The sequence below is a fragment of the Culex pipiens genome, chromosome 2, assembly GCF_016801865.2.
Source record: "Culex pipiens pallens isolate TS chromosome 2, TS_CPP_V2, whole genome shotgun sequence".
Lineage (NCBI taxonomy): Eukaryota > Metazoa > Arthropoda > Insecta > Diptera > Culicidae > Culex > Culex pipiens.
This window is the reverse complement of record NC_068938.1, coordinates 170,123,984-170,151,981: the sequence shown is the minus strand read 5'-3', so window position 1 is coordinate 170,151,981 and position 27,998 is coordinate 170,123,984. Positions and strand designations below refer to the sequence as shown.

The 27,998-nt window shown below is 37.6% G+C and overlaps 2 protein-coding genes across 3 annotated transcripts in view; both read left to right on the top strand.

Annotated features, from left to right (window-relative positions):
• Positions 1 to 5,138: 5,138 nt before the first annotated feature.
• Positions 5,139 to 27,963, top strand: LOC120426856 (cationic amino acid transporter 2-like). 2 transcript variants are annotated; one of them, XM_039591659.2, is made up of 7 exons: positions 5,139 to 5,279; positions 17,343 to 17,680; positions 20,793 to 21,077; positions 21,144 to 21,870; positions 21,937 to 22,127; positions 22,350 to 22,625; positions 27,227 to 27,963. In XM_039591659.2, exons 2-7 carry the CDS (start codon positions 17,425 to 17,427, stop codon positions 27,319 to 27,321), a joined length of 1,830 nt encoding a protein of 609 aa, XP_039447593.1. In that variant the 5' UTR covers positions 5,139 to 5,279; positions 17,343 to 17,424; the 3' UTR covers positions 27,322 to 27,963. The 2 variants fall into 2 exon arrangements, with proteins under 2 accessions (XP_039447593.1, XP_039447592.1); XM_039591658.2 differs by having other exon boundaries at positions 22,757 to 27,963.
• LOC120427346 (cationic amino acid transporter 2-like) overlaps positions 5,142 to 27,998 on the top strand; it is a 118,483-nt gene continuing 95,626 nt past the window's right edge. The window contains exon 1 of the mRNA XM_052707365.1: positions 5,142 to 5,279. The gene's annotated coding sequence lies outside the window, so the exon portion shown is untranslated. The remainder of the gene's footprint in view (positions 5,280 to 27,998) is intronic.

Genomic DNA, 27,998 nt, shown 5'->3' with positions numbered 1-27,998 from the left:
GGACAGCTCACCAGCTACCAATCAGTGGCTAATCAGTGCGCGAAGTCGGAGCGCTGCTGGAGGCGAAGTTTTTGTTTTTTTGGTGTCAATGTCACATGTCATGGGGCGAGTGTGGCGCAGCATCTGGTCAAACCTTGCGTGAATGTATCTGAATGGGAATTTGCTTGGCTCAGGATTTTTAACATGAAAAGAAATTGAATATTCAAGTAATTTAATACAAAACTATAAACTATTCAATAGCTCATCGTGATTGTGATTTCTAATGACAAGTAAATTGTTGATCAAATTTAGACGAAGACATCATTTTGTGCATCTTCGAAACATAACCTTGTGGCCTTTTCAGATGCACAACGGAACGATGCGCATCAGCAAAGCGCGAATTATTTTTATGAAGGAGACGCATGGTGTTTCAGTGCATGATATGCCTAGCAATAATGCATAGAAACTGTAAAAATAATGTTGTGATCATTTGTTAGAATCAAGCATCAGGCAATTTTACTGTTGGCATTACAATTTTTAAGGGTTTGTGTTGTTCGTACCCCAGATATTCTGCTCATGTTTGAATGATTCTTATGAATTTTCAGCAAGTTTGGAAAACGAGCTTGAGAGACTCATATTTTGAAGGTCTTTAGACGGATTTTAAAATTTCTGAAGCAAAGTAAAAAATGCTGAAATGTATCGTACTGCTTACGAAATCAAATCAAATCATATTTTTTTGTCAAAATTTTGTGAGCACAGCAATTTTTCAGTTCCCTAAAGCCCTTAACAACTCCCTAAAGCTTAGGAACGATTGGTTTAGTCCTCACTTTGCGCAAAGCGATTCAATTTTCTATGGGAAAAACATTTTTTTTTTGATTTCGTACTAAAACCGGATTCATATTCGGATGCTCTGGAAGGTGCTCTACAACTTGCCCGATGAGAGTATGGTGGTAACTTGTCCCTAAAAAAGATTCAGCGTGTTCAAAACTGGTCTAAAACCTGATTTTTGAGCAAAAAACACGTTTTAGACCAATTTTGAGGACACTGTATTTTTTTTTAGGAACAAGCAGCACCAAACTCTCTTGAGAAAAGTTGTAGAGCACATTCGAGAGAATCCGAATACGAATCCGGTTTTAGTAAAGCGTGAAACGAGAATTTAATAAAGTTTTTGTCACTCCTCACACCCCGCCCCCTTTACAGTTGTCCCGAAAAATTAGGGGGCAGAACAAATATTTTCTCTAAAACTTCAAAATTTAAATGTAAATTTAAGTGCAATCAGCTGAAATCAATTTAAAATACATTCCCCTGCGTAAAAAAACATTTTTTGCATATTTGGGTTGATTTAAAAATTATATGAATTTTTTGAAAATTTTCGATGAGTATCGCAAAAAGTTTTTTTTTTCGCTCAAATTTTTGTTTTCGTCAAATCTTACATTTTTTGAAAACTAATGATTGCAAAACAACTGAACTAGTGTAAAATGCATTTTAAAACACTTTTTGCATTCAAATGTTAAGACTACGGTTTGTTATTTTAATTTTTTTTTTTTTTTGTGCCACGCCAAATTTCTGCCAATTTGGTCCACTCAATCAAGAGATATCAGGGCACCCATACATTAACTCGATGTTTGGAGAAAAATGCAACATTTCAAGCTTAAATCGTGTTTTTAGAGGATTATTTTTTTTGTAACATGAAATTTTAAGATTTTCTACATGTCAAATCAAATCCGTTACCTATTGCGGGATTCCTACTCGAAACTACACAGAAAAAAATTCATGGCAATATTACATCTGGAAAGGGATACATCTTTTATGTCAGAAAAAAATTGTAATTTTACCTCTGAAAATGTGTAATTTTATCACTATTCTGAAGTAATGTCACATTTTCAGTCTAAATTGAGGTAAAATTACATCATAAAAGAGGTAATATTCAACCTTCTAAAATTACACCTTCCAAATTTACACTTTCTTTTTGCTGTGTAGGTGTCGGAAGAAGGCTTGAAACGGTGAGGCAATCCAAACCTCTTTTTACACCTAAGCTCCCATTCGCAACGGGATTCGAACTGACGACCTTTGGATTATGAGTCCTGGCAGTTGGACCAGTGAATCCACCGAGAGGTTTGGGCCAGGGCCAACATTTACTTTCCCACACGACGGAAGGCGTGATCAGACAAATCTCGAGTCGAAAAATGCAACCAGGACCAAACCCAGGCCAACTGGAGTGGGAAGCAAACACGCTCACCACTACACCACCGACCACGATAACTACATGTACACAGCAAAAAATCCGATGGTAAATCGCATGCAAAAGCATGCACATTACCTTCGTCAAAATAAACACTTAATATTACACACAGCATGTACAATTTTTGCAAACACAAAAAAAAGTTGCAACCGACGAGATTCAAACCAAGCACCAATAGTAAGGACTGGCGCCTTAGCCCACTCGGCCATCAGACCGATGAAGAATGGAAAGGATAAACACATATATGGGCTTGACATTTTGGTCAAGTAGGTTTCCCATACTGATGGGCTACATATTTCAGAGTGTAAAATCACATAAAATTGCATAAAATAATGCAATATTTATTTAACACCCAGGCCTTCTACACGCAGCTGGATTACTACTTTTTTAGCTGTGTATGTAACCTGTTTTGATGTTTTTTTATGTTTGGATTGTAAAAAGTTTTGTCTTTTTAAATCACCGATATTTCATGCGATCAGTATTTCTGATTCGAATTATCTCCCAAAAAAACATTTTTGTCATTCCGTAAAAAAAATCTTTTTTCCTGTCATTTTGTAAAATAATGAAAAATAGTAATAAAACGACCAACAGTGCTGAAAAGATCATTGTAGCACTTCTTTTAGTGCTGAAAAGTCCAACTTTTTCAACAGTTGTTTAGAAAAGTAATACTTTTCGACAATGTTTTGGTTTTTCAGTTGACCAAACACTTGGACCCCAAACTAAACCAGGGTTGACGTTCTACTGAGATTGGGTCAAAGTGATTTTTTACGGATTTTACCATTTCTCAGGTTCTTCTCAATGAAACTAAATTCTGTTAAAAGGGTTGTGTAGGGGACATCTTAAGATAACTTCGCTGAAAAAATCTCGTTCCTAGAACAAATCCTGTTATTTTGGCAGCTGCCTAAAGTTGAGGTACGTTTTTGGCCAGAAATGACCTCTCGGAAAATCATTTTTCTAATATTTTTGTTGGAATTGCTCGAAAACTACCCAAATGTTTGAAAATATCTACTTCAAACATTGTAGCATGTCAATACAATTCCCTCGAACAAGAAGCACTGTTGGATGACTTGTTTTTACCATATCGTTGTATTTGAGCATCATTTTAGTTTCATTTGATCCAATGTCAACCCCTCTAAGGGGTGAGATTGGGTCATTTTTCAAACGATTGCCCATCAAATTACATTATATTTTGAGAAAATGTTAGTAAACCATCTAAGAACAAATCTACGTTGAAAGATTTTCGATTTAAATTGTTTTTGACTTGTTATTAAAAAATTACGAGAGGTGTATCGTTTTTTGACCCATAGTCACCCCCACTGACGGTATTTAAAATGTTGTTAGGATTTGAAAAAAAAAATGAAATTATGTGTTCATTTATTTTATGAAAACTTAACTCCTTTTAAGATTGTTGAAATCACATATATGAATAATTTCCGAACTGGTTGATGATTTGTATGAACAAATGAATTATTAATGGAAAATTATGAAACAATACAATGATTTTAAACTCAAGTATTTAGGCAACAAATGATTGGGTTTGAAGAGTGTTGCATTTCCTTCATCTTTGGAGATAAATATTAATGGGAAGCGACATAAACTTTAAACAATAGTACATAACAACGCTTTTTTTCATTTTCAAGGACTCTCTGTCCTATAGCATTACTGACTACAGGCAGATTGGGACATCATGTGTGAACCTTGCCGATTCGCACAGCTACTAAACTTACTACTGCGGGTATACTTACGAAGACACGTACTCTCTTTCGCGCGCGAGCTCTCTCTCTCTCACTTCTCTCATCTTGTCTACCGCAGACAAAAAACCAATCGCCGGGTTGCAATTTACTGATAAGCAGCTGATTGTTTTCCCAGCCGGGCCGTGTTCGCGAGCATCGCACAGCGTGTTATTGAAGTAGTATTTTTCCAGTGTGTACTAGGGGAAAACGCTTTATTGTTGTATAGTAATTATTAAAATATGCAATTAATTTTTTTTAATGCGAAATGTTTTTTAAACTTGCTAATTTACCATCAAAAATTTAAATTTGATTTCACTTCTTGAAGTTTTTAAAGATTTTAATCACAATAAGTAACTTCTCGCTACTCACCTCAACACAGTCGCAACTTTCCCGATCGCGATCCGAAGGCCCTTTCGGATGCTCCTCGCGAGCTCATCAGCTCAGCCTCGGACGTCGTCGTCGTGCGGCGGTTTCGAGTTTCCCGCGGGCCGCGAGTCGGCTCAAGTTTTAATTGCGGTTAGACACTGGAACGATTAGGTCGTGCTTATTTTTTCCCTCTACCACTCTCTCGTCGTAAGCTCACGCGCCCGCGCACGTTGAAAGTTGTCGCTGTCGGGGGGTAAAAAGTGAAGCTTTTGAAAAAGTGTTTTTTGTTTTCGTTGAAATTTTTGTCGTCGCGCCGATCGTGGGTGATATTTGTTTTTGGATTCCAGCTGGATCATTTTCCGTCCTCGGTGAAAATGAGTACAGTGCTTAGCGGCTGCAGCAAGAAGAGAAAAGTGCCATCGTGTGTGTAATCGGTGTGCAGCCGAGCTTGGAAGTTTTTTTTTAAAGGTGTTTGTGAGTGATTTTAGCAACAGCAAAAAAAACCAAGCAATAAATTAATAAAATTCAAATCTGCCAACACTGTGAGTAATTGAATGAGCAAACCGAGTCGTCCCGTGGTACTAAAAAAATAAGTATTACTAAAGCTGATAGCGCAATAAATTGGTGCATTTGAAGTTCGATTGATTGTACGACGACGACGACACGAGCAAAAATAACGACAACCGAGGAGAAGTGTGATAAGAGCGATCGGCGATTTTTTTTCGGGGAAGGTGACGTGTGTGAAATATATATTTTTTTTTCGACAAAGAAATATAACAACAGCCTGGTTGTGGCGACGAAGGGAGTAACATCTCTGTAAATAGCAGTGCGTGTATTGTTCGTTCGTTCGAGCGTGTGAGGGGGCTGTTGTTCCGAGATTTGGAGATTACAGGTCGATATTTGTTTCAACCTTGCTTGCTGGCATCACAACTTTGGAGGCAGATGATCAAGATTTTTGGGTATGTATCGGAAAATGTTTTGAGCTTGTAATTTTTTTTATCAAGGGTCATTGATATTTGATTATTTTTTGAGATAATTTTTAGAAATAACTTCTGAATTTAATTAAAATAAAATTTAAATTAAGGGACAATAATCGAAAATACACTTTAAAAACATTTTATCACGACAGACATTCATAACAAAATTGAGAACAAAACGATTTTTTCAGTGTATAAGAATGAAATATTGAAAAAAAGAATGAAAGAATACATCTAGAGTAAATTTTCAAAACAACCTATGAGTTATGGATTTCTTATGCATATAAGACCTTTTGAAAAGTTAATCTAGTTATCTCATGCCTGTTCTGTGTCTGTGATCGATTCCAAAAATTTCCCCACTTAGATTTTTTACCAAATTTGGCAAAGGTTACCGAAATTTCAACTGCTAAATATTTCGGCAAATCAGATACAACCGAATTCAGTAAAATCATATCGAATTTTGGTCATAATGTTTTTTTATTGTTCATTGTTCAGCCGATTTTCGGTAAAATTTAGTTCATTTCTACAGATGGTTTACCGATCTAAACATTATTATTGTTCAACTGTCGTATTTGGTAACTAAAACTAAGTGTGTCGTAAGTTGAAAAGTGATTTTTTATTCTGATCAGTTTACATTCGGTTTCAATTTTTTCACCGAGAAATTATTTAATTTCTGAACCTTTTTTTCTCTGATTTCATGAGAAATTTTTGATGGGGAAAAGAGAGTGGATTGTGTGTGTGGGACAAACTTTCCTTGCGTTTTTCTCAAACACATTTTTGGAAAACTTTAGTATTATATACACATATTCGATATAGAAATATTTGCAAGATACAATTTAAGTATACTTTATACTATGTTGAAATTTCGATTCAAACCAAATATTTCTCAAATTGGTTAAGAATTACTATTTGGTGTATTTAGCTTCATTTGAGTCAATAGTTTTGTTTTCATCTTTTTGAGCATTTTTTTTCAAATTAAGAACGCGATCAATATTATATGCTGTGTCAAATATTCAGCATAAGCTACAAAAAGAATTGTGCTCAGCACATAGAGTTTTCAAAGAAGCTCACATAAATTCTGCAGTATCTTGGTAGAATTTTAAGAAGAAATAGATTTTTTGTATATTTTTTTATTTGGCTCAAACTTTGTGGGAGCCTTTCCTATGACCAAAGAAGCTATTTTGTGTCATTGTTTCACCCATACAAGTCTCCATACAATTTTGGCTGCTGTCCATACAAAAATGGTACGTGAATATTCAAACAGGTGTAACTTATGAGTGAATTTTCTGATCAATTTGGTGTCTTGGGCAAAGTTGTAGGTATTGTTGAGGACTATTGAGAAAAAATAGGTACACGGAAAAAAATTGCAGATCTTTGAATCAACTTTTTATTCACAAAAACTTTTTTTCTCAAAATACGTATTTTTTCATTTTCGAGATTTTTTTTGAATGTTTTAGGGGACAAAAACCCGCAACTTTTGAGCCATAGAGAAACATGGTCAAAAAATCTGCCGCGTAATTTTCAATGTTTGGCCCATTTAAAATGTAAGTCTAAAATTAAAAATTTTTCAAAGATCGGAAATTTTTTCGACTGTTTCATGTTTTAACATTGAAATTCGGATCATTAGTTGCTGAGATATCGACATTAGGCAAAAGGTGAGTTGTTTGGGTGAGACTTAGAAACATCAATTTTCCTTTTTTCTTTTTCTTTAAGCCACTGTATCTCAGCAACCAGAGGTCCAATCTTCAATGTCTTTTAGACAATTTTATAGCAAATTTTCTGAACCTCTCAAAAAAAATTTTTTTAGAAATGGTCACTCATGGTCATTTAAAAAAAAAAACGAAAAACTGAAGATATTTCGCTAAAATCAAACTTTCGGTGGCTATATCTTGCAAACAGAGCCCCTTCTCAAAAAATCTGTTAAGTACTTTTCGATTGGAAGTTCAATTTTACATTAAAAAATTACGTCAAATTTGTTTTTGCTAGAAATTTACTATTTTTTCAAAAATTTACAACTCGTCGGCAGATTTTTTGACCATGTTTCTCTATGACTCAAAAGTTGCGGGGTTTTGTCCCTTAAAACATATCAAAAAATCTCGAAAATAAAAAAAAAATACGTATTTTGGGAAATTGAGTTTTTGTGAAAAAAGTTGATTAAAAATCTGCAATTTTTTTTCCGTGTACCTATTTTTTTCTCAATAGTCCTCAACAATACCTACAAGAAGAACACCAAGTTGATCAGAAAATTCACTCAAAAGTTACAGCTGTTTGAATATTTACGTACCATTTATGTATGGACAGCAGCCAAAATTGTATGGAGACTTGTATGGGTGAACCAATGACACAAAATAGCTTATTTGGTCATAGGGAAGGCCCCCACAATGTTTGAGCCAAATAAAAAAAATACAATTAAAACCCATTTCCGGTTTTGGTAGAGAATTGCTCCTATATAAAATATGAGCCATTTCACCTCAAACGGATACAAAAAAGTACAAAATTAAAATCAACTCATTCAGATCAAGAACAAACTTGGTGGGTCTGTTGATACAATCAAACCAAGCCAATATCTAATTTTCCATCGAGCTCGAATCACCCTTTCCCTTGGCACCTACCATAAGTTAACCTTGGTGCGAAAATTGAGAATAACCACGGTTTTCAGACTTCGAGAAAAACGCAAGGCAGTTCGGCCATTTGGCGGCCATGTTTGTTTTAGAAAAACATTCAAATCTTGGTCACTAAAAAAAGCATTTTACATATCGTGATTAATTTTCCATTTCAATTTACTATTTCTGGACCCTGAATAAAAACCATCATTGAAAGTCATTGCCCCAAGAGCGAATGACACCTTCAACGATCTTAAGGTGAAGCCGTTGATCGTTTTCGAAGAAAATTGATCATCACTATAAAATATTCTGTGTTAAATTCAATTTTACGAATTTCAGCATCAAAAGGAATCAGCATGTGCCGGTAGTTGCCTTCTTGAAGCCACTTAAAGAATTTTTGATCTAAATCAAATGTGCTTCAAAATTTATATAATTTTGTGGCACAGTCATTGACGTCCTATTTGGCAATCATTGATTAATGACGATTTCTTTAACTTTACAAGGAATGGGATAATCGTTACCAAAAGGAATTAGCATGTGTAGGGCACTATTCTTAACAACTTGTTGAAGGAATTTTGTCAAAATATTGATAGGGGCGCAAAATTTATATCTTTGAACGAAAAATCATGGCAATGATGGAAGTCTTCACGTTAAGTCCGTACTTGATTATCCTATGATTCGATTGTCCACAATAGGGTCCTAAATTTTGATGTACAACGATTAAAAACACGCTTAAAAACCTCTTCTGATCACTTTTTTTTTTATTTTAATTCAAAAAAAAAGTTGACAAGACAACATTTTTACGATGGATCAACTATGGTCCCCTTGGAAAGAGCTGTCAAGTAGGTGAAATATACCCTTTCTAATCAAACACCTATCTTCGTCATATGGAGAGTTTGATGCTCGATTAAAGCTCCAAAAATACTATTTAGGCTATAAACTTACCAGCAACAGCACCGCCTCAAGTAAGCACGCAAATTTATGCCACTTACTGGCCAAAAAGATCAAATTTAATGCACTGATGAGAGGTTAACTGCTTAACGAAAGTCGCCATCAATATCTTTTAACTTGCGCTAACGATTTCAAAGCGCTTAAGATATAAAATGGCAACATGTTCTTTTGCACATTAGTTAGTCACTCACTTGAAAAATAATCCCGAAACATGTAAATAATTAGCAAGCACCATCAAAAAAAAACGCGCCAAGTCGTTTGACGTTTCAATTTTGAATACCCATTCCAATCGAAGGCTGAAGAAAACCGAGCGAGGAGCGAAGGCAAATAAAGAACAAAGGGTGGCCACCAACACCACCAACATGCTGGTGCAGCGCCTGTTGGAGTGAGCAAGTGCTGCCAGGAAACTTTCGCTATAAATGCTACTTTTCGTGAGTGTTCGCCTCAAATTTCATCAATTTTGGCAGCACTAAGCAGACCCAAAAGAGCGCTGGAAGAAAAAAAGAACTAAGCTGAAAATAGAAAAATGGGCGTGGCCCAATGCACTCGACTGATTAGAATGCATTTTTGAAATATTTTTTTTAAATGCTTGTAAAAGGAACAGCATAACTTTTAATAAAAGTGAAAATAAACAGAAATGTTCACAAAAAGTTGGTCTACTCGTTGGTGTACTTGGTGTTAGTGAATTTCAAGGAACAATCCAGATTATCCAGCATCATTCAAACACGACCGCTTTTCTATCAAGAATCCATTTTAAACTCTTTGTTGTCGTACAAAGAGTCAAAGTACTCCGAAAAGTAAGCTTTATCGCTGTTAAAAATAATATCAGCAATCTAAGATTAAATTTAGGGCCCAATTAGAGACCCTAATTGCGATTAAAAAAAACGTGACTCGATTATCCGATTCGATTCGAAATTTTGGCGAACACTTTGGAGTTTATACAATCGAGTACGGACTGTATTGCTTGATTTTAAGATGGTTTTTGCCACCAAAATCGCGAATCTCTGCCTCAATTAGCCCCAAACATCCGCACCGGCCCGACAGCATTACCCACTTTTGTTTTTGTTTTATCAGGTCGTTGGTAGTCAACAGACGTCGAATAAAGTAAATATGACCAGAGCAGATGATAAGACTAGCCTCTGCGACTAGCGTCGAACGCCATAGCTCTGCGGCCTATACAATATAGAGCACCTGCAATACCTCGTTAAGCCTTTGCGAGATATTGTACCCCACCACATGACACATGCATGAGGAGGTGGTGTCTCTCCCTGATTCCGGAGCGCCGATTGTTTCTCGCCCACCGTTTTATCTTGATATTGCTGACTGTTGACGATACGGTTGGCATTACTCACTAATTCCGTGGCATGACATGTTATCTGTCTTCCTGGGGCTTCTTGGTGCTGATTGTTACAAATCAAATAGCCAATAAAATAAAGTCGATTTTTTTTAAAGATTGCAGAAACTATATACTATATCGTCACCTCCGAAGTTGTATTCATTCAATGTTTAAATACTATAGTCATATTTTCAACAAGGGGTAATTCAATCCCCCCTCGATCAATGAGTGACTGTTCCCGATGATGGGCACCACACCGCACATGGTCTGAACTTCAAAGTCCCCCAGGAACAACAATAAAACGCACTTGAATCGATGAATTGAAAAGTGTGATTAGCGTCGTGAACTGCCTGATAACGCTTCGTCTAGGTCAAAGTGCTTGTAAAAAGGATGAGTAAGACTTATTTCCGATTTGTTTACTTTTAATGATTTCTGTGTCAATGCTCTTGGAGATTAGTACGCACTTTTGATTTATGGCGGCAACTTGAATTATTTAGTGAGAACATGCAATTTCCATTTAATTTGGTTTGTTCAACACGTCTCTCTAATCAATCATTTCTATTTCACTCGTCGCTCATAATTGGCGATGCTTAACATAAGTTTAACCAAGAATTGACGCGTCAGATGATTATGGTGAAATGGTTGCACGCTCATTAGCCCACGTATGCATGCCACGATGATTTGTTATTCAACACACGGAGTAGGGGGGAGATATATCTCATCTTATTAACTCACTTTCGGACCCTTCAACCGTGACACGCGTGCGCGTAGTGTTTTTCCCTTTCTCAACACAAACAACCTTAAACTTCACACGCATATGCGCACCGGGCTTAATCCACTGGTACACAGGTGCTGACGCGTATTGGTGGAAAATTTGCCGCAATGTCTGGGGCCGGCTTGGTTTGTTGTTTATTTTTTTCATGCTTTGATGTTGATATCTGATCATTTGTTTAAAGGTGAACCATCTGCAGTAATTAGGAGAAATGCTTTCTTTTCACATGATTTTAATAATCGAGTCAAAAAAAATTCAATAAAACTAAGCAATGTTGACTACATTGGGTAGCATTTGTATGTGTATTCCGTAATAATCAACATTTTGAAGTTCAAGTGCAGAAATTATCATAATTTACAACAAGATGTCATCATTCGTTGATACGTTGAATGCATGCCATCGAAGCTCCAAATTGGTACTGATAAGAGATACAAACAACACCTCGTTATCACAAATCTGGATTTCACAATTTTAATTAGCTTGAGCAACTGCAGCAAGATAGAGATTCGCCCAATTTGGGTGAACTCACTCTGAACGTCACTCAAAAACGTCGACGACTAGGATGGATGTGACAGATGTGCAGTGAACCTCTACTAAGACCACTGAGCTAGACTTGGGCTGGCAAGAGCTTCAGTACATTGTTGGGGCACTACTAACCAACTCTACCTACGATACCTAAGATATCGCACACGAGGTTTTGCTCGTGTTGTCTTGAGTGCTTCCATTAACCCTCGTCATGAAATTCGCTTGAAAGAGAGGTAGTTAAATTTAAGATTGGGTTTGAATCAATAAAAAATATAAAAATATAAATGCCTGATACACCCTCCGAATCTCCCTCTCACCTACAGGGTCCACGTGGTTTATGAACGTCCCCTTTATTAAAAGAAGAAAAAAAATATGCCTCAGTGGAATTTAACTACAGTAATTTAAAATAAATATCAGAACAAAAACAAATTTAAAAAAAAATTAACAGAAGAGAGTTAACACAAGCGCGCATAATCGATGCAATCAACCGGAATGTGCAGGGGGTGGTGGTGAAATTTGGAGCCTCATATACACCGGTCCGTACAACTGCTGCGGTATAAAACAATTAGCCGAACGGTGCCCTTGTTGAAATCTTGAGGGCACCTTGTACCTCCTTCGCGTGATGATACAGGTATACAATTTGCTACCAATTAGCGTGTATCAAATAGTTTTTCATATCGTTTGTGGACTTAATACAAATGATTGATTGTCATAATTTAAGGCACCAGAACAAAGAAAATTTAAATTTGATGTTTTAAGAAATCCGCCAACTCACACAGCAGTTGCCCCGACCCCTCTTCGATTTGCGTGAAACTTTGTCCTAAGGGGTAACTTGTGTCCCTGATCACGAATCCGAGGTCCGTTTTTTGATATTTCGTGACGCAGGGGCGGAAGACCCCTTCCATTTTTGAACATGCGAAAAAAGAGGTGTTATTCAATAACTTGCAGCCTGAAACGGAGATGAGACAGAAATTTGGTGTCAAAGGGACTTTTATGTTAAATTGGACGCCCGATTTGATGGCGTACTCAGAATTAAAAAAAAAACGTATTTATCATAAAAAAAAGTTTTTAAAACTCTGCCATTTTTCGTTACTCAACTGTAAATTTTTTTGGAACATGTCATTTTTAAGGAAATTTAATGTACTTTTCGAATCTACATTGACCCAGAAGGGTATTTTTTTCATTTAGAACAAAATTTTTCATTTAAAAATTTCGAGTTTTTTTCTAACTTTGCAGGTTTGTTTTTTAGAGTGTAAAAATGTTCTACAAAGTTGTAGAACAGACAATTACAATAAATTTGATATATAAACATAAGGGGTTTGCTTAAAAACGTCACGAGTTATTGCGGTTTTACCAAAAATAATGTTTTGAAAATGTTGGACGACGACGAAACAAAGAAAAACGCAAACGATAAAGTACATTAAATTTCCCTTAAAATGACTTGTTCCAAAAATTTTAAAGTCGAGTAACGGAAAATGGCAGAGTTTTTAAAACTTTTTTAAATGTTTTTTTTCGATGATATATACGTTTTTCGGAATTCTGAGTACGCCATCATTCCCGGAATTCAAGCGGAAGCTTATTTTTTCTGAACTTTTTGGTATTGTTTTTTAATTTAAAATAAAATAATAATGAAACAACTCAATTTTATTTTATTAAATTCAATTTGCTGTTCTTATTGAACTTTGTCAGTTCGTCTAAAAATTTCATGTTAAGATTTATTTTAGATTAAATTAATTTCTGAATCATTCAGAACTGGGAATAGATTTTATTTATTTGCGGGGCAAAACAATTAAGATTTTATGGAATGAAAATAAACAATTATAATTTTGCTAATCTTTTTAAACGAAAATTGTTATTATATCATTTGAAAACAAGGTACCTCTTTCCGCCAAGATCAAAATTAAGTTTAAAAAAAAGTTTTCAAATGTATCAATGAGGGTTGTGCAAGAAGAACTACGATAATTTGTTCAAAAGTGTTCGAGAAATTACAGTTTAAAGTTGAAAATTTATAGAGCACAAGAGCTAACAAGGGCGTTTAAATATGAAACTACTAAACAACTTTTTTAGCTATGAATTTTTTTCCAACCGAGGTCATTTATTAGGCTGAATCATTAAAAAATCATTAAAAAACTACATCGTATTATAAAGCAAGATGCCCGAAAAAGGCAAACATTTTTCAAAATTTCGCTCCAAATATTTGAAAACTTTGAGTTGTGATTGCATAAAAATGGCAGATTTTTAAGGTAAATTCAATGCCTATCTATTTATTCATGAGCTCAAAACAGCAAGATTTGTTCTGGAATAAATATTTGCCATAAAAAACATATTTACTGCATTTTTTTATCATTTCAACATAATTATCAATATTATTCTTTATCATATTCTCTCCAACTGACAAATTTAAAAGCAAATTTGTGGTGTTATAACCGACTTCTTAACAAAATTTTTCAAAATCACTTCGGCAGGAACCGGTCAAGAAAAAAATCAAATGGGCAGCAGCGGCAGCGAAAGCAAGCCAGAGAGGGTGCAGAAAAGCCCCAAGAAATCGTTCCCTCTCCTTCGTTCTGCTGTTCGTAAAGCTGTTTCTTGACCCCTTTCCTTCCGATCTGCGTACTAGCCTTTAAACAGGAACAAGACAAAACAATTAGTACACCGATTTTAAAATTTATCGCTCTAAAATCTCGCTCTCAATTTATTTAAATCTGCAATCCTTGTTTAGGTGGAAGTGTAGATTGTCACCAATGAATAGTATTGAGCTAATTCCTTGGCTAATTCTATGATTTTAAGCTTGAAAAACAATACAAATATAATTAAAACTAAGATATCATCAATTAGCCGAAGTTGACACTTTGGATGTTATGTCCAATAAGATAATTGATGCATTTCGACAAAAATCATTGCAGTCTTCAGCTGCATTGATCCGCTCTTTATATAGTTCATAAGTTAGTTTTAAGGTATCCCTTTTCCCTTTTGTACATGTAGGAGGTCCTACATGTACAAAAGGGAAAAGGGATACCTTTGAAATCACTGAATAGCGAAAGCTACAATATTTCATGAATAAATGAAAGTTGCTAGTATTTAAAATTGAGGTGAAAAGTCATCGATTGTGATTGGACACTCAATAATATTTTAACTGAATGAATGTACATGGAAAAGAAAAACTGAATAAATATAAATAAAAAAAAATTAAAACTAAGATTTCATTATTGTTTTGAATTTTTCCCGGGATCCCGTTAAAAAATATTTTCCCCTCCCGGGAAACTCAAAACTCAGGAAAATTTAACGCCCTACATACGACCTTTTCAAATGTCAGGCTAGATTTTTGCATTTCCATTGTCTTTACAAATTGTTATTGAAATTACAGGAAATTTTCTTTCGAGTACACAACAAAAAAATCATGGTAATATTACATCTGGGAAAGGGTACATCATTTATGTCAGAAAAAAAGGTGTAATTTTACCTCTGGAAATGTGTAATTTTACCACTTTTCTGGTGTAATGCCACTTTTTTAGTCTAAATTGAGGTAAAATTACATCATAAAAGAAGTAATATTTAACCTTCCAAAATTACAATTTCCAAATTTACATTATTTTTTACTGTGTACACAGAAAAAAAAATCATGGTAATATTACATCTGGGAAGGGGTACATCTTTTATGTCAGAAAAAAGGTGTAATTTTACCTCTAGAAATGTGTAATTTTACCACTTTTCTGGTGTAATGCCACTTTTTCAGTCTAAATTGAGGTAAAATTACATCATAAAAGAGGTAATATTCAACCTTCCAAAATTACAGCTTCCAAATTTACATTATTTTTTACTGTGTACTTGTTACAGGCAATGGAGCACCGGATTCAAGTGGTAGAAAAGACAGTTCTCCCATAAGGAATACATTGTAGAAAAAAAGCAAAAACTGCTCAAATGGAAATGCTCCATTACTTTAATTGACAGTTCTTGCAAGTACTTCAGAACCATGATGCACTCTTCTCCTCATTAATCGACACAAATCGGTCAGTTCGTCATTTCTCCGATCATACGACGACTCACGCAAGGAATCCTCGTGCTCAGATAATCCGGCCGCATGAGTCGTCCAGATCGCTACAGAAAAAGCTGAGCAAACAACGCGATCGATTACGCTCTTGTTTACTCATTTCACGCTACCACTGGAGTATGAAGACGTCTTGGTGGCCTACCGCTGCTGACCAGAGGCTGACCTTCTCCAAGTGATAGCCCTTGGTTCGCGTGTACCGAGAATCTTTGTCCAGACCGGAGGGAGAGTCCACTCCGTTGACCGGAACCAATCGGAAATGAACCATCGATCTTGGCTTCTGTGGTAGACCGCATGGAATCGAAATCGCGGGCACGTTGCCGAGTGTTTGGCCGCGTGCCGGCTGTGTTGACTGGGATGTCGTGGATCATTGCCACCAAGGACGCGCGCGCCCTGCAGTCTGCGTTTTATTGAAGGGATGCACTCGAGTGGTTGTTACCACCGCATCCAGAGATTAATTTCTACTGGAGCTACTGGAACTTTGCGTATTGACAGCCGCCGTTGATTGATAGCCGTTCCGGGATGTGCGCTTCCGAAGAATAATGAGCTATTGGGTCACCGCTCTGCAGAGAGATAAGCGGGCAAGCAACCCGTCAATATCCTCGCGACTTCGGGCTCCTGTAATCAGCCCAAACCCCCGCATTCCAAGGCACGGATCAAAAATTCAAACATTTCGAACAATTTTCGTCGTAATTGGGGCGCGCGTGAAAGTTAATCAACACCGTCTTACGTGAGGTAGTTGATGTCACGCCGAAATGGCGCGCTGACGGATTGAGTTGGGTTGCGCGCGTGGACCCCACAGAAGATGCGATCACACGGCGGCGGCGCGGGACAGGAGAAACGGCAGGTCAGGTCGGGTGTTGGTGTTTTGGACACGGTTCACCTTGACTGTTTGATATGTATCGGGTGGGGCGATCTTCAAAGGAGCAGTTTAAATCGCTTTGCAATGAGTTGAACTAAAAATCACGAAAAGATGATATGGAACACCGCTGTCATGCTGGTTTTGATGTAATCGACATTACACGATGAGGCGATCCATAACCAATTTGTGACAAATTTTGCGCGGAAAAAGCATTTTCAGGATTAAATAAGCAGGACTGTGGAGTCAGAATCGATGAAATCATCAATTTTGGAGGACCTGGAGTCTGTGTCGGAGTTACTTTAGCCAAAGTTGGAGTCGGCAAACTTTCCAGCAACTTTGCATGTATGTTGTTGTTGAAGCTAGAAAGGGAGTCGTACGTCGTAATTGCAAAAATGAAAATCAAGCTCTAAATATTCAAAAGGTAAAACCGTACAACCTCAGTTCAGTATTTTCAATAGTAGCTTAATTGGACCGTATCTCACGCCAAAAGTACACAAACATCTGGCTGATAAGAAAAAAACAGTCCTGCCTCTTCACTGTACAAAAGTATGCTTGTTGCTCAGCAATAAAGAAGAAAAACCAAATTAGGTGAATCACGTGTTTGACCTTCACGGGAACCTCGTCTTCTAGAACAAATATGTGTAGCGATTACTTAATCTTGACCCAAATTGCGAAAATTTTCGACGGTTGTTTTTAACACCTCTGTTTGGCTTGTCAGCATTCTAGAGGAAAGGTACCTCTTTATGGTCTATTATTAGGGAAAAAAGGAACTTTTGCTTTAATCTCTGACGTGCCATATTATTCATAAGGCGAATTTGTACCGTGCGAGATAAGCCTTGGTAATGGAGTCAATGTCGAGACTCGTTATCACCTCAATCAACGGTTTAATTATTGATAGCAATCGCAAATTATTGTTGTCTGATGTCCCACACTTTCTTGTCTCCAACGCAGGAAGCCACGCTCGCACCACAATTAGTCACCATCGATTCCTGCTGCAGCCACCACTGCTGGACGGTCCAGCCCGGTAGGTACCATGTCAGGACCCTCGTACTGGAAGATTCTGACCCGAAGGAAAGCCCTCACCATCGACAATGACGACGATAGTGGCAGCGGCGGCAGCCAGGGCAAACTGGGCCGGATATTGAACACGTTCGATCTGACGGCGCTGGGCGTTGGCGCGACACTCGGAGTGGGCGTGTACGTGCTGGCCGGGCACGTGTCCAAGGATCAGGCCGGACCGTCGGTGGTGCTGTCGTTTTTGATAGCGGCCGCAGCCTCCTTTCTAGCTGGTGAGTAGTGTACAATAAAATTTGATATTTTTCTAAGTAGGTTTTTAAGAAACCAGTTGATGATCATGACCATGTAAAATGGCCCTTTCACTCATTTAAGAATAAACAAAGTTTTTTTTTTGCTACCTCGTTTAAGCTTACTAGGAAATTTGTTAGTGTTGAAATAATTATAATAAAAGTTAAATAACTTAATTCTTCAGAAATTGCTAAACGGCTGAAATCTAAAATTGGGCTTTGACTCCATATTTTTTGATAAATTTATAGCATTTATTTTTCGAAACAATGTCTGTCCTCATCATACGTTGGGTTAAAAAAATCACGAGAAAATCCTTTTTTGAATATTTTTAATACTAAAATTTCTATCCCTGCAGAGATTTTTAATTTTATTTGTCACTTTTGGAGGCTAAAAACCGCAAAAATATGGTGTCTTCGGGATAGTTTTTCCAAATTTATTGAAGATCTTAGTTCCAAGAATTGGTAAAAATTGAATAGTTATTACAGGTTATTACGCCTTCCACAGGTAAAAAACTGACACAGTTGCCTTTCTCCATACATTTTGAGAATTTTACCATACAAACTTCAAGCGATTTGAGGGAGGGGTTCCCGTGGATGAGCTCAAATTTGGAATTTAGCCTAGTTATGGGTCAATCTTTGATTTTAGCAGGTAGCCCCGAGGAAGCCCGGATTTGGACCACCCTACTGGTCACGAATCCGAAAAATCCCCACATTATCAGCAGTGCACAAGCCACAACAAACGTTCAAAGGGTTTGCAAAATTTGCTGAACTTGCCGAAACTCATACTTTCAAAAGCAAACGATTTTGTTTTAGAAGTAAAACTTTGAATAATTGGTTCAATAGGAAAAAATAACTTTTCCGGGTTATTGCAAATTCGAAAAATCTTTTAAATTTACCATAAAATGACATGTCTCCCGATTTGTAATAACTGGAGTAACTGTAAACGGCAGCGTTTTTTGGTGAAAATACGTTTTATTCGGAATTTTGATCTAGAGCAAAGTAGAGCGGAAATCAAAGAGGGGTCGGGGCAGCTGCTGTTTGAGTTGGTGGAGAACAACCCATGGAAGATAATTAAAAGTTTGAAAATTGTTTGAACATGACTGTTGGAAATCTTTTCTCTAGGAATTATAAACAAATGCAAATTAAAAGTAATAAAAATAGTAAACATTTTTTTTATTTAATGTATCATAAAAAATAAATCATCCGCTCTAGCATTTGAATAGAATGTATGGGCTCACATATATAAGCTTGAATATTTTGCTCGTAACTGAAAATAGGATATTTTTTCAGTGTGGTGTAGAGTGTCCAATTTACCGGGGTTACAAAATTCCCGGGAAACGGGATATTTTCAACAAATTTCCCGGGAAATCCAGGGAATTCCCGGGAATTTTGAAATTTAACGAAAATTATTCTGATCCAGTTTATGATTAATATTTTGCAACAGAATTGTATAGAAAAGCAACTTTAATGGTCAAAATGAGTGCGAGGATCAATAAATGGCGTAAAAAATCAAGCAATTTGAAAAAAAATCTAATTTTTTATGCTGTTTTTCAAATTGTACCAAATCAAAAAAAATTATTGGCATTTTTTGTTGAGAAGTATTTTTTTAATCAAAGTGTTTGGACAGTGAAAAACTATGCTCCACAAAAATAAAATTGCTTTTAAATTTGTCTCAGTGGCCATAAAATTGAAATGAAAAAAAATCATGCAGATATAATGTTTCCCATGGCAAATTACTTATTATAAATAAATAGATAATCATTGAATTTGCCTTAAAAATCTAATTTCTAGCACTATTTAACTTGAAACACTATTTCTTGAATTAACAACTCAAAGTTTTGAAATATTTGAAGCGAGTTTTTGGAATATGTTTGCATTCTTTGGGTAAATTTCATATGATACGAAGCTGTTTTTTTAAAGATTTTTCATGGTTCCATTTATGGTATGATTTTAGTTATATGGTTATATGGCCTAATAAATTAATTAGATTAAAATAAGTGTAAAAGTGGTTGAAATTAAACGATATTTTTTTCCATATTTAACCCTCTTACGCCCTTGGTAGCTAACGTACTTCATAAATTGATTACATAAATTAATTCCTCGAATACTTTTAAACAAATTCTTCTCGAACAACCCTTTTTGAAAAATGTTTAAAATAATCTCAATTTCGATCTTGGCCGGAAGAAATGAAATGATATGAAAAAAAATCGTAAAAAAAGTTAAAAATTCATTCCATAATTTCGTAATTTTTGTTGCTCAACATACAAGCAGTTGTGAATACTTCAGAAAAAAATATTATCTGAATTAAACCTTGACATGAAATTAACAGACAAGCTGATAAGTTCAATATGAACATTAGATTGAAAGGAGACCTTTATGTAAAATTGTCTGGAAAATCGATTCCCAATATCTTTTTTTAAATTTATTTTGACGTTTAGACGGCTTTTCAAAAAAATAATAGTTTTAGTACATAATTTTTGTAATGTTTTTTGGAGAGACATATCAGTTTTTGTGAGTCTTTTTGTAACATCTTAGGCTATTTCCTCAAAAAATTTGAACGAAAAAAAACGTGACATCTCATAGAAGTAGCATGAGTTTTTCTTCAGTGTATTTATTCAGAAAGCTTGTCCAATTTCCTACAAGATTGTCTTTGAACAAAAATAAAAATAAAAATTGAGCCTGATTTTTAACATTTCAATAAAAAAGGCATGAAAAATGCACGATACACAGTCGATAAACAATCTCAAGTTTTCAAAAAATCTAAGTTTTAACGAACATATTTTTGTTTTGCGGAAATAATGATTTTAAATTAACTCAAACATGTTGAAATCTATTGATTGCTCACTTGCATTTCAACTGTTCTACAAATTTAAATAAGTTAGAAGTGGAAGTTGCAAAAATTTATATGTACTGAAAAATGATTCAAATAGTTAATGTGAACAGAACAGTGTTCAGCTTGATATAAAATCTATGTGCATTTTTTATATTTTGGCCAGATTCAATTACTCGAATTTCTTGGAAAAAAGTCAATTCGGAACGGGAATGATTTTCGATCTGTTTTTTAATAACATTATTTTCTTCTCACCTTCTTCCGCAGGCCTTTGCTATGCAGAATTCGGAGCACGAGTGCCCAAATCGGGCTCGGCGTACATCTACAGCTACGTGTGCATCGGCGAGTTCATGGCGTTCATCATAGGGTGGAACCTGATGCTAGAGTATATCATCGGTTCGGCGAGCGTTTCCCGAGGGTTGAGTTTGTACATCGACACGCTAGCGAACGATACGATGAAGCTGCACTTCCGTGAGGTCGCCCCCATGGAGTGGGACTTTATGTCCAGCTATTTCGATTTCTTCGGGTTCACCGTGGCGATCTTGCTTGGAGGTAAGTTTGTGGGGGGGACTGGTAATTGTTTGATGGGTTTAAGCTGAAGATATTATTGCTTCACAGTCGCACTTGCGTTTGGGCTGAAGAAATCGACCATGGTGAACAACCTGTTCACGGTTCTGAACATCTTTATTGTTCTGTTTGTGATAATCGCCGGAGCGATCAACGCGGACATCTCCAACTGGAACATCAACCCGGCGAACGTGTCCTCGATATACAACGTTGGCGAGGGAGGTTTCTTCCCGTTTGGATTTGAGGGAACGCTGCGCGGAGCGGCCACGTGTTTCTTCGGGTTTGTCGGCTTCGACTGTATAGCCACTACCGGTGAGGAGGTCAAAAATCCGCGGAAAGCAATCCCGAGGGCGATTCTGCTCTCGTTGTGCACGATCTTCCTGGCGTACTTTGGGGTTTCGACCGTGCTGACGCTGATGTGGCCGTACTACAAGCAGGACGTCAACGCGCCGCTGCCGTTCGTGTTCAACGAAATCGGTTGGAACTTTGCCAAGTGGACGGTGGCCATCGGAGGTATTATTGGCCTCGTGGCCAGCCTGTTTGGGGCCATGTTCCCCCAGCCTAGGATTATCTACGCGATGGCCCAGGATGGGTTGATATTCAAAGCGCTTGGCGATGTCAGTCCCAAGTTTAAAACGCCAGTGTTTGGAACGATGTGTGCCGCCCTGCTCACCGGGACGATGGCCGGATTGTTCGATTTGAAAGCTCTAGTCAATATGCTGTCGATCGGTACGCTGACGGCGTACACCGCGGTAGCGATCTCAATTCTCATTCTCAGGTAATGCACCTTAACTGTCTTCGTGATCTAAACCCTAACAAATAATCCTAACCATTCTTTCAAAAGATTTTCGGAAGAACCAAAGAACAACACGATCCCGTCGACCAGCAAGCAGGCGTACGAAAACTCGAATCTACTCAAATCCGGCAATCGGCTGACCGGGTCTGCCTTCATGAAGCAACTGTTCTCGGCCGGGTGTATGAAGGAGCCAACTCGTATATCATCCAATGTAGTTGGAATTCTGGTGACACTATATTGTGAGTATTTTTGTTTCTTTAATTGCCTCTTAATATTCCTAAATTTCGCTGGAAAAGAGCAAATATTTTCGTATTTACCAATTTTTTAAAACTTCCTTGTTTGTTCAGCAAACTTTCACCGATTTTTAATTGTCTAGGGTGTAGCAAAAAGTGTTAAAAATGTTGTATTTAACTTTTTTATATTGTTGTAATTATCATAACAACTCAACCCTTTCTTGCCAGGTCTCGTTTCGCTCGCGCTAGCCCTCACCATCTACTACGCCAAGCAGGCGCTCTACGACCTGGAACCGTGGGCCCTCACCCTGGCCGGCACGCTCCTGTCGGTGATGCTGCTCGTGCTCCTGCTCATGTCCGTTCAACCGCGCGAATCCGGCGAGGCCCCCTTTCGCGTTCCGATGGTCCCGCTGCTGCCCGCCATCAGCATATTCGTCAACATCTACCTGATGTTGATGCTGGACGTGTACACTTGGATCCGCTTCGGTATCTGGATGGGAATCGGTGAGTTGTTTGGGCTTTTACTAATACTTGCGTAGAAGAACCCCCCTCCCTCTTAATCCAGTAGTACGCGGTAGTAGAGGTAGTGCATGCTGCATGAAACTAATCCCTGTCCCCCTCCCCCTGTAACTCAGGTCTTCCCATGTACCTGGCGTGTGCCTGTTGTCGTGGTAGTGTAGAGCAGTTCGAGGAAGAGCCTCGGGTGGGTGAGAATGGCGACGTCTGTACCTCGGAGGGTATCGAGAATGGGGGGTTTGAGCATGGTAGCGAAACGTCGACCGTTACGGCCAACGGGTATTACTCGAAGAACTTGAGCAACGCGATCAACGGTGATGAGAAGGGACTGAAGTTGATCCCGCTGGGTGGGGTTGATAAGGAGGTGGGCGGAAAGGATGAGGATGTTCTGCAGGGCAGGGCGAAATCAAGGACTCCGTCACCGAAGAGTAGTATTGATGAGATTGTAGCAGTTTCCGAGATGGCCGATTTGGTAACGGAGAAGGTGGAACCTAGTGGGAAGGCATACTTTGTAGAGGATGTAAACGAGAAGGAGTCGGATAGATCTAGTGAAGAAACCAATAAAGCTATTGCAATTCTCGATGACATCTTGGACGATGAAGAAAAGAACGAGCACACTTACCCGTCGCTGGACGACGAATCGCTGGCAAGTCCAGTGTTCCGTGAGCAATCCGTGATCGCCGATATCCATCGAGAGGATGAGATTTCAATGCTGGTAGAAGAGATCTTCGCGGAAGTGGCGGCAAATGCTGCTCAAAATCAACCTCCGGTTGAAGAAACCGTTGAACCTCCCCCCATTCGCCCAAGAGCGGCCTTCGTGGTTGGTCAGGATGAAGACGCGGAAAGCCTGAACTCAACCGAAGAAGATGTCCACTACAACCGATTGGACAGTCAAAAGCAGAAACAGTTCATAAATCGGTTGAGCACTCTGCTAGTAAATCCCAAGCAACCTCCACTCAAACGAAAAAGTCCCACAAACCTAACCGAAGAAGACGGTTCGGACAGTCCAAAGCTGCAGAAAAGTAGCAGCGAGCCAAACTTTGTTATCCTCCTGGACAACAGCACTGCCACAAACGAAAGTGAAACCGACACCGCGGAACACTCTCCCCAGGGTTCCGTACCTCCGGCGCCAAAGTTTGACCAAGTCGTGTACAACACGCTCAAGCCTGACAGCGAACTGGTCAAGGTCACCTCGCCAATCCCACCGCGAAGTCCCGTTCCCGAAGCCCCCAAATTCGACCCCGTACTGTACAGCACCCTCGGGAAATCCAAAACCCCACGACCCTCGCTACTCCACTCGCCAACCATCAATACCTCAGGGTACAGCGAAGTGACCCTTCGCAAGCTCACCCAAACCCCGCCAGCTGTCGACACCAAAACTCCCGAAGCCACCGAGGACGACCCCGATCCCTCGGCCAACCCTCGCGAAGTGTTCAAATCCAAGCTCGAACAGCTGCTCCAACGTGGTCCCACCAACAAACCCCGTCCCCGAACGGTCGCGATCGTCGATCGCCAAGTTTCGTTTCCCCCACCCGTCGCATCCGTAACGCCCACCCAACCTGCTCCTCCTCCGTCAACGGTCACCCCACAACAACCCACCGAGGTCACCTCGCCGACCGCCAACCTCACCACGCTCCGGCCGTTCGACACCAAGAAGAAGCAGAAGCTGCTCTTTGACGATGTGATCAAGGCGATCACGCCGGAAACGCGACCGAGCGTCATTCGCAGCTCGCTCGAGCACCGGATGTCGTTTACGGAGTTTAAGAACGGGCTGAAAAAGACGGTGCCACCGAAGCAGTACCTGCCGAATGCGTGATTGTGGGAGCGAGAGATTGAATGAGCGATGCGAACGTTAGAAGCGGTGCTTTGTACAGTTTATTTGATTAATAGTAGAGATTAACGTAGATAGTTAAAAAATATTTACTTACAACAATGTTGGATGCACTTCGGTTTTTACTCTTTCTGCTCAATATCTCAAATGTGTTTTGATATAAAATTAAAGAAAAAAATAAGAATTGCAAATTAAATCTTCGATTACAAATTTTGTTTGCTCAAATAAAAAAAATGTGTTGAAATTCTGATGAATAACTTGTAAACTTTTAAGAATAGAAATTATCATCATTTGTATTTTTTCCGAATCAATTTTATTTAACGGCCATAACTGCGTCGTAAGGTTTGACGTGAAATTGGTAATTATTATAATATAAAAAGATTTTGTTAACAAAAAACTTATTAAATTTCATATATAACAAGTTAAATTTCATATATTACATGAAATTTAACTTAATACATATGAAATTTGATAAGTTTTTTTGTAAACAAAATCTTTTTCAAATTCAAGTTAGGTCTCTAAAAAGGAAATTCGGTTAATTACATGTTATAAAATGTAATTTCATGTTTTTTGTATGTAAATATATGATTCCTAGTTGCAAGAAAAAACATTTTGTTCAAATTACACTCAACCCCCGCTGCACAGTGGGAAAATGGAGGCAAAAAACAGATTTTATTGATGCTGGTCAATTAGAACTTTCAACCAAGACTTTTTTTATGTGAAAAATTCCTAGGAATCGATTGGTGATAGTAAGAACCAACCTAAAAGGCCATATTACCCTATTTTTTCCTTTTTATCTTAGTTTCGTATATCTAGCTGAAATGTTCAGTACTTTGACAAAACTCTTTCTTAAAAGAAAAATTCAGAGGATCGATTGGTGATAGTAAGATCCATCGAAATGCACCTTTATATAATTTCGATGGAGTAGAGAAGAGAGAAGAAAAAGTTGAGTCAACGCTTTGAGCATTTCAGCAACATATTTGAAACTAATAAAAACAGTAAACAAATAGAGTAAATTGGCCTTAAACGGGCCTTGCGCTAATTTCCGCTGGTTCTCACCATCACCAATTGATTTTACAGGAATTTTTTACATAATAAAAGTCTTGATTGAAAGTTCTAATTGACCAGCATCAATTAAGTCCGTTTTTTGACTCAATTTTTCCCACTGTGCGCTGGTTGGTTACTTTTTTGTTTGACACTGTTTAAGTTACCTTAAACCGGGGTGACATTGATAGGATTTAAATTTATTTTTGTAATATTTTCCAACTGGTAAGGTTTTTCTCAAGATTATTATTTTTAAAACATGTACTGGGGTAGGCCACACAAAGTCCATGTACAATTTATAAAAAAAAAGTTTTTTCAACAACGTTTAAAAACATAGTTACTTAAAAAAAATCATTGTTCGAATTCCGGGGTAACATTGATAGTCAGACATTTTCTCGTTAAAATCAGATTTAAGGTGTTCAAACTTTATTGTTAACGTCAAATGTTCCATCACTAAGGTTGCTGATATAGATCGATAAAATCAATGTTTATGTTTAGTTAACTATGTTTATAAGCATGTAAATTTTAGGTAAAATTGTTAAAAAAAATTGCTTGAAATTCGATTAAACTTGTTTTTTTTTATAAAATTATCGATTTATAGTGTATTTTAAACTGAATTCGAATCAGGAATCAAACGTTTTCACATTTTATATGAAATTTGTTCTACTGAAAATGCCTAAAGTTTGGAGATTTTTTTATGAATTATGTTTCAAAAATATAGATATTTCTTATTTACAAAAATGTTTTACCTTTTCCTAGTGAAAAATTGTCCGAAGAATCCGAAAATGCATTCCGATTTCCGATTTAAAATCATGTTCATTGAGAAAATCATGACACTTTGAGAAGATTAAAATAATGCTATTTTTTACGATAGTACCCGGTTGGTTTGACATAGTCAAACTAAAAAGTGACGAACTGTCACTTTTTACACGGGGCTCACATTTACTATCAAACCAAAAATTTGGTAGTAAAGGAGCAATAACACTATGGCAAACAACCAAACAAACTAGCGCAAGATAAAATGTATCCAAGCTGACTTTTCTGCAAATAAAAGATGGTGTACAAACAACGCAGACAAACTGTCAAAATGTGCGAGTTAGTTTGTTTGCTTGCCGTAGTCTAATACCTCCTGAAGTATGAGCTCTGTGTAAAGAGGGTGTCAAATTGAAAAGTGACCTCGGTCATTTGCCAACAATTGGTGTCAAACCATCGGGGTTTCAGTGTACAAGTTTAATATTCTTCATATTCTGATGATGGAGCGAGTCGGGATTATAAACAATAGGTCAGTAGTTGTGTTGTGGAATTTCAATCATTTTTTAATCAATCTTACAAATGTTGAGTGGAAAGAGTAAAAATGTAAGTGAAGCTAATGCTTGATGCTTAGTACATCCAAAAAGAGTCATGTAAAAACGTAGCAAAACTCAACCTACCAAAGCTATGTTACTACACAACCGTCGAAAGCAAGCAACAGTTTTGTTCATATAGCTTTTAGCAAACTCCTTCTGACCGACTATTGCATGTGGTCGGTCTAAATACCTTGCTCAATCAAGATTAGCTAAAAAACGACGTTAAAAGCTCACCTCCCAAATAACTCGCTAACCCACTGAAAAAAACCCCGCATGATCGCTGTAATCGCCTAACTCTAGTGCATGAACCACAAATGGGCAACGATTTAACTCTAAGTAAAAATGAAAAATCATCAATTCCCGGTCAGGTTTGGTACTGTACGCGTTCTACGGATTCCGGAACAGCTACCGGGAGGTGTTTGCCAGCGAGTCCGGCTGGACCAAGATCAAGTACGTTCGCTGAGACGGGAACGTCGAAACGTTGGAACGCCCGCAAAGGAGTAAAACAAATTAGTGAGCAAAGGTGATATTTTTGTTCTGAAGGCTAGGAAACGTGAAACGTGGATTGTAGCGATTGAGATTTAGGTTTAGGATTTTTGGTTGTAGCTCGAGTGTTGCATGCTTAGCACGGACAATCACAGGACGCCAATATAGTCAATATTCAAATTGTAAGCAACTTATATGTACGAAAGGAAAAAGAAAAAAACAACTATTTATAAATAATCATGTAAAAGTAGCAAATAAAACTTAATTGAACAAAGTGTTACAAAATGACCGAAAATACTAACAACAATCACCCAAACTTGCCATATTAATGAAAAGAAGAAAGACAAAAGTTACGTATAGAGAGGCGCAAACGGTTCATCTAATTAGTATGTTTAGCTTTATCTGATGTTGGGCAACTCGGCACAGTTCAACACGAAAATCGACATGGATGCAAGTCGCGGAGCCTCCCCCCCCCCCCCCCCCTCCCACGGAAGTGTTGCCAGCAGGTGAACGAAAGTAACGTTAAAAACAGTAACCACACATACACAAACACACAAACACCATTTATTTGTTTTAATTTATTTTAACGAAAGCGAAAGTAATAAAGCATGAAAGATATTCACCAAACCATCACACACTTATGAAATAAATGTA

Coding starts and splice junctions, on each gene's coding strand:
- LOC120426856 (XM_039591658.2), top strand. CDS start 17,425: ATGTCAGGACCCTCGTACTGGAAGATTCTGACCCGAAGGAAAGCCCTC. Junction 17,681..20,792: donor CGCAGCCTCCTTTCTAGCTG/GTGAGTAGTGTA, acceptor CTTCTTCCGCAG/GCCTTTGCTATGCAGAATTC. Junction 21,871..21,936: donor ATCTCAATTCTCATTCTCAG/GTAATGCACCTT, acceptor TTCTTTCAAAAG/ATTTTCGGAAGAACCAAAGA.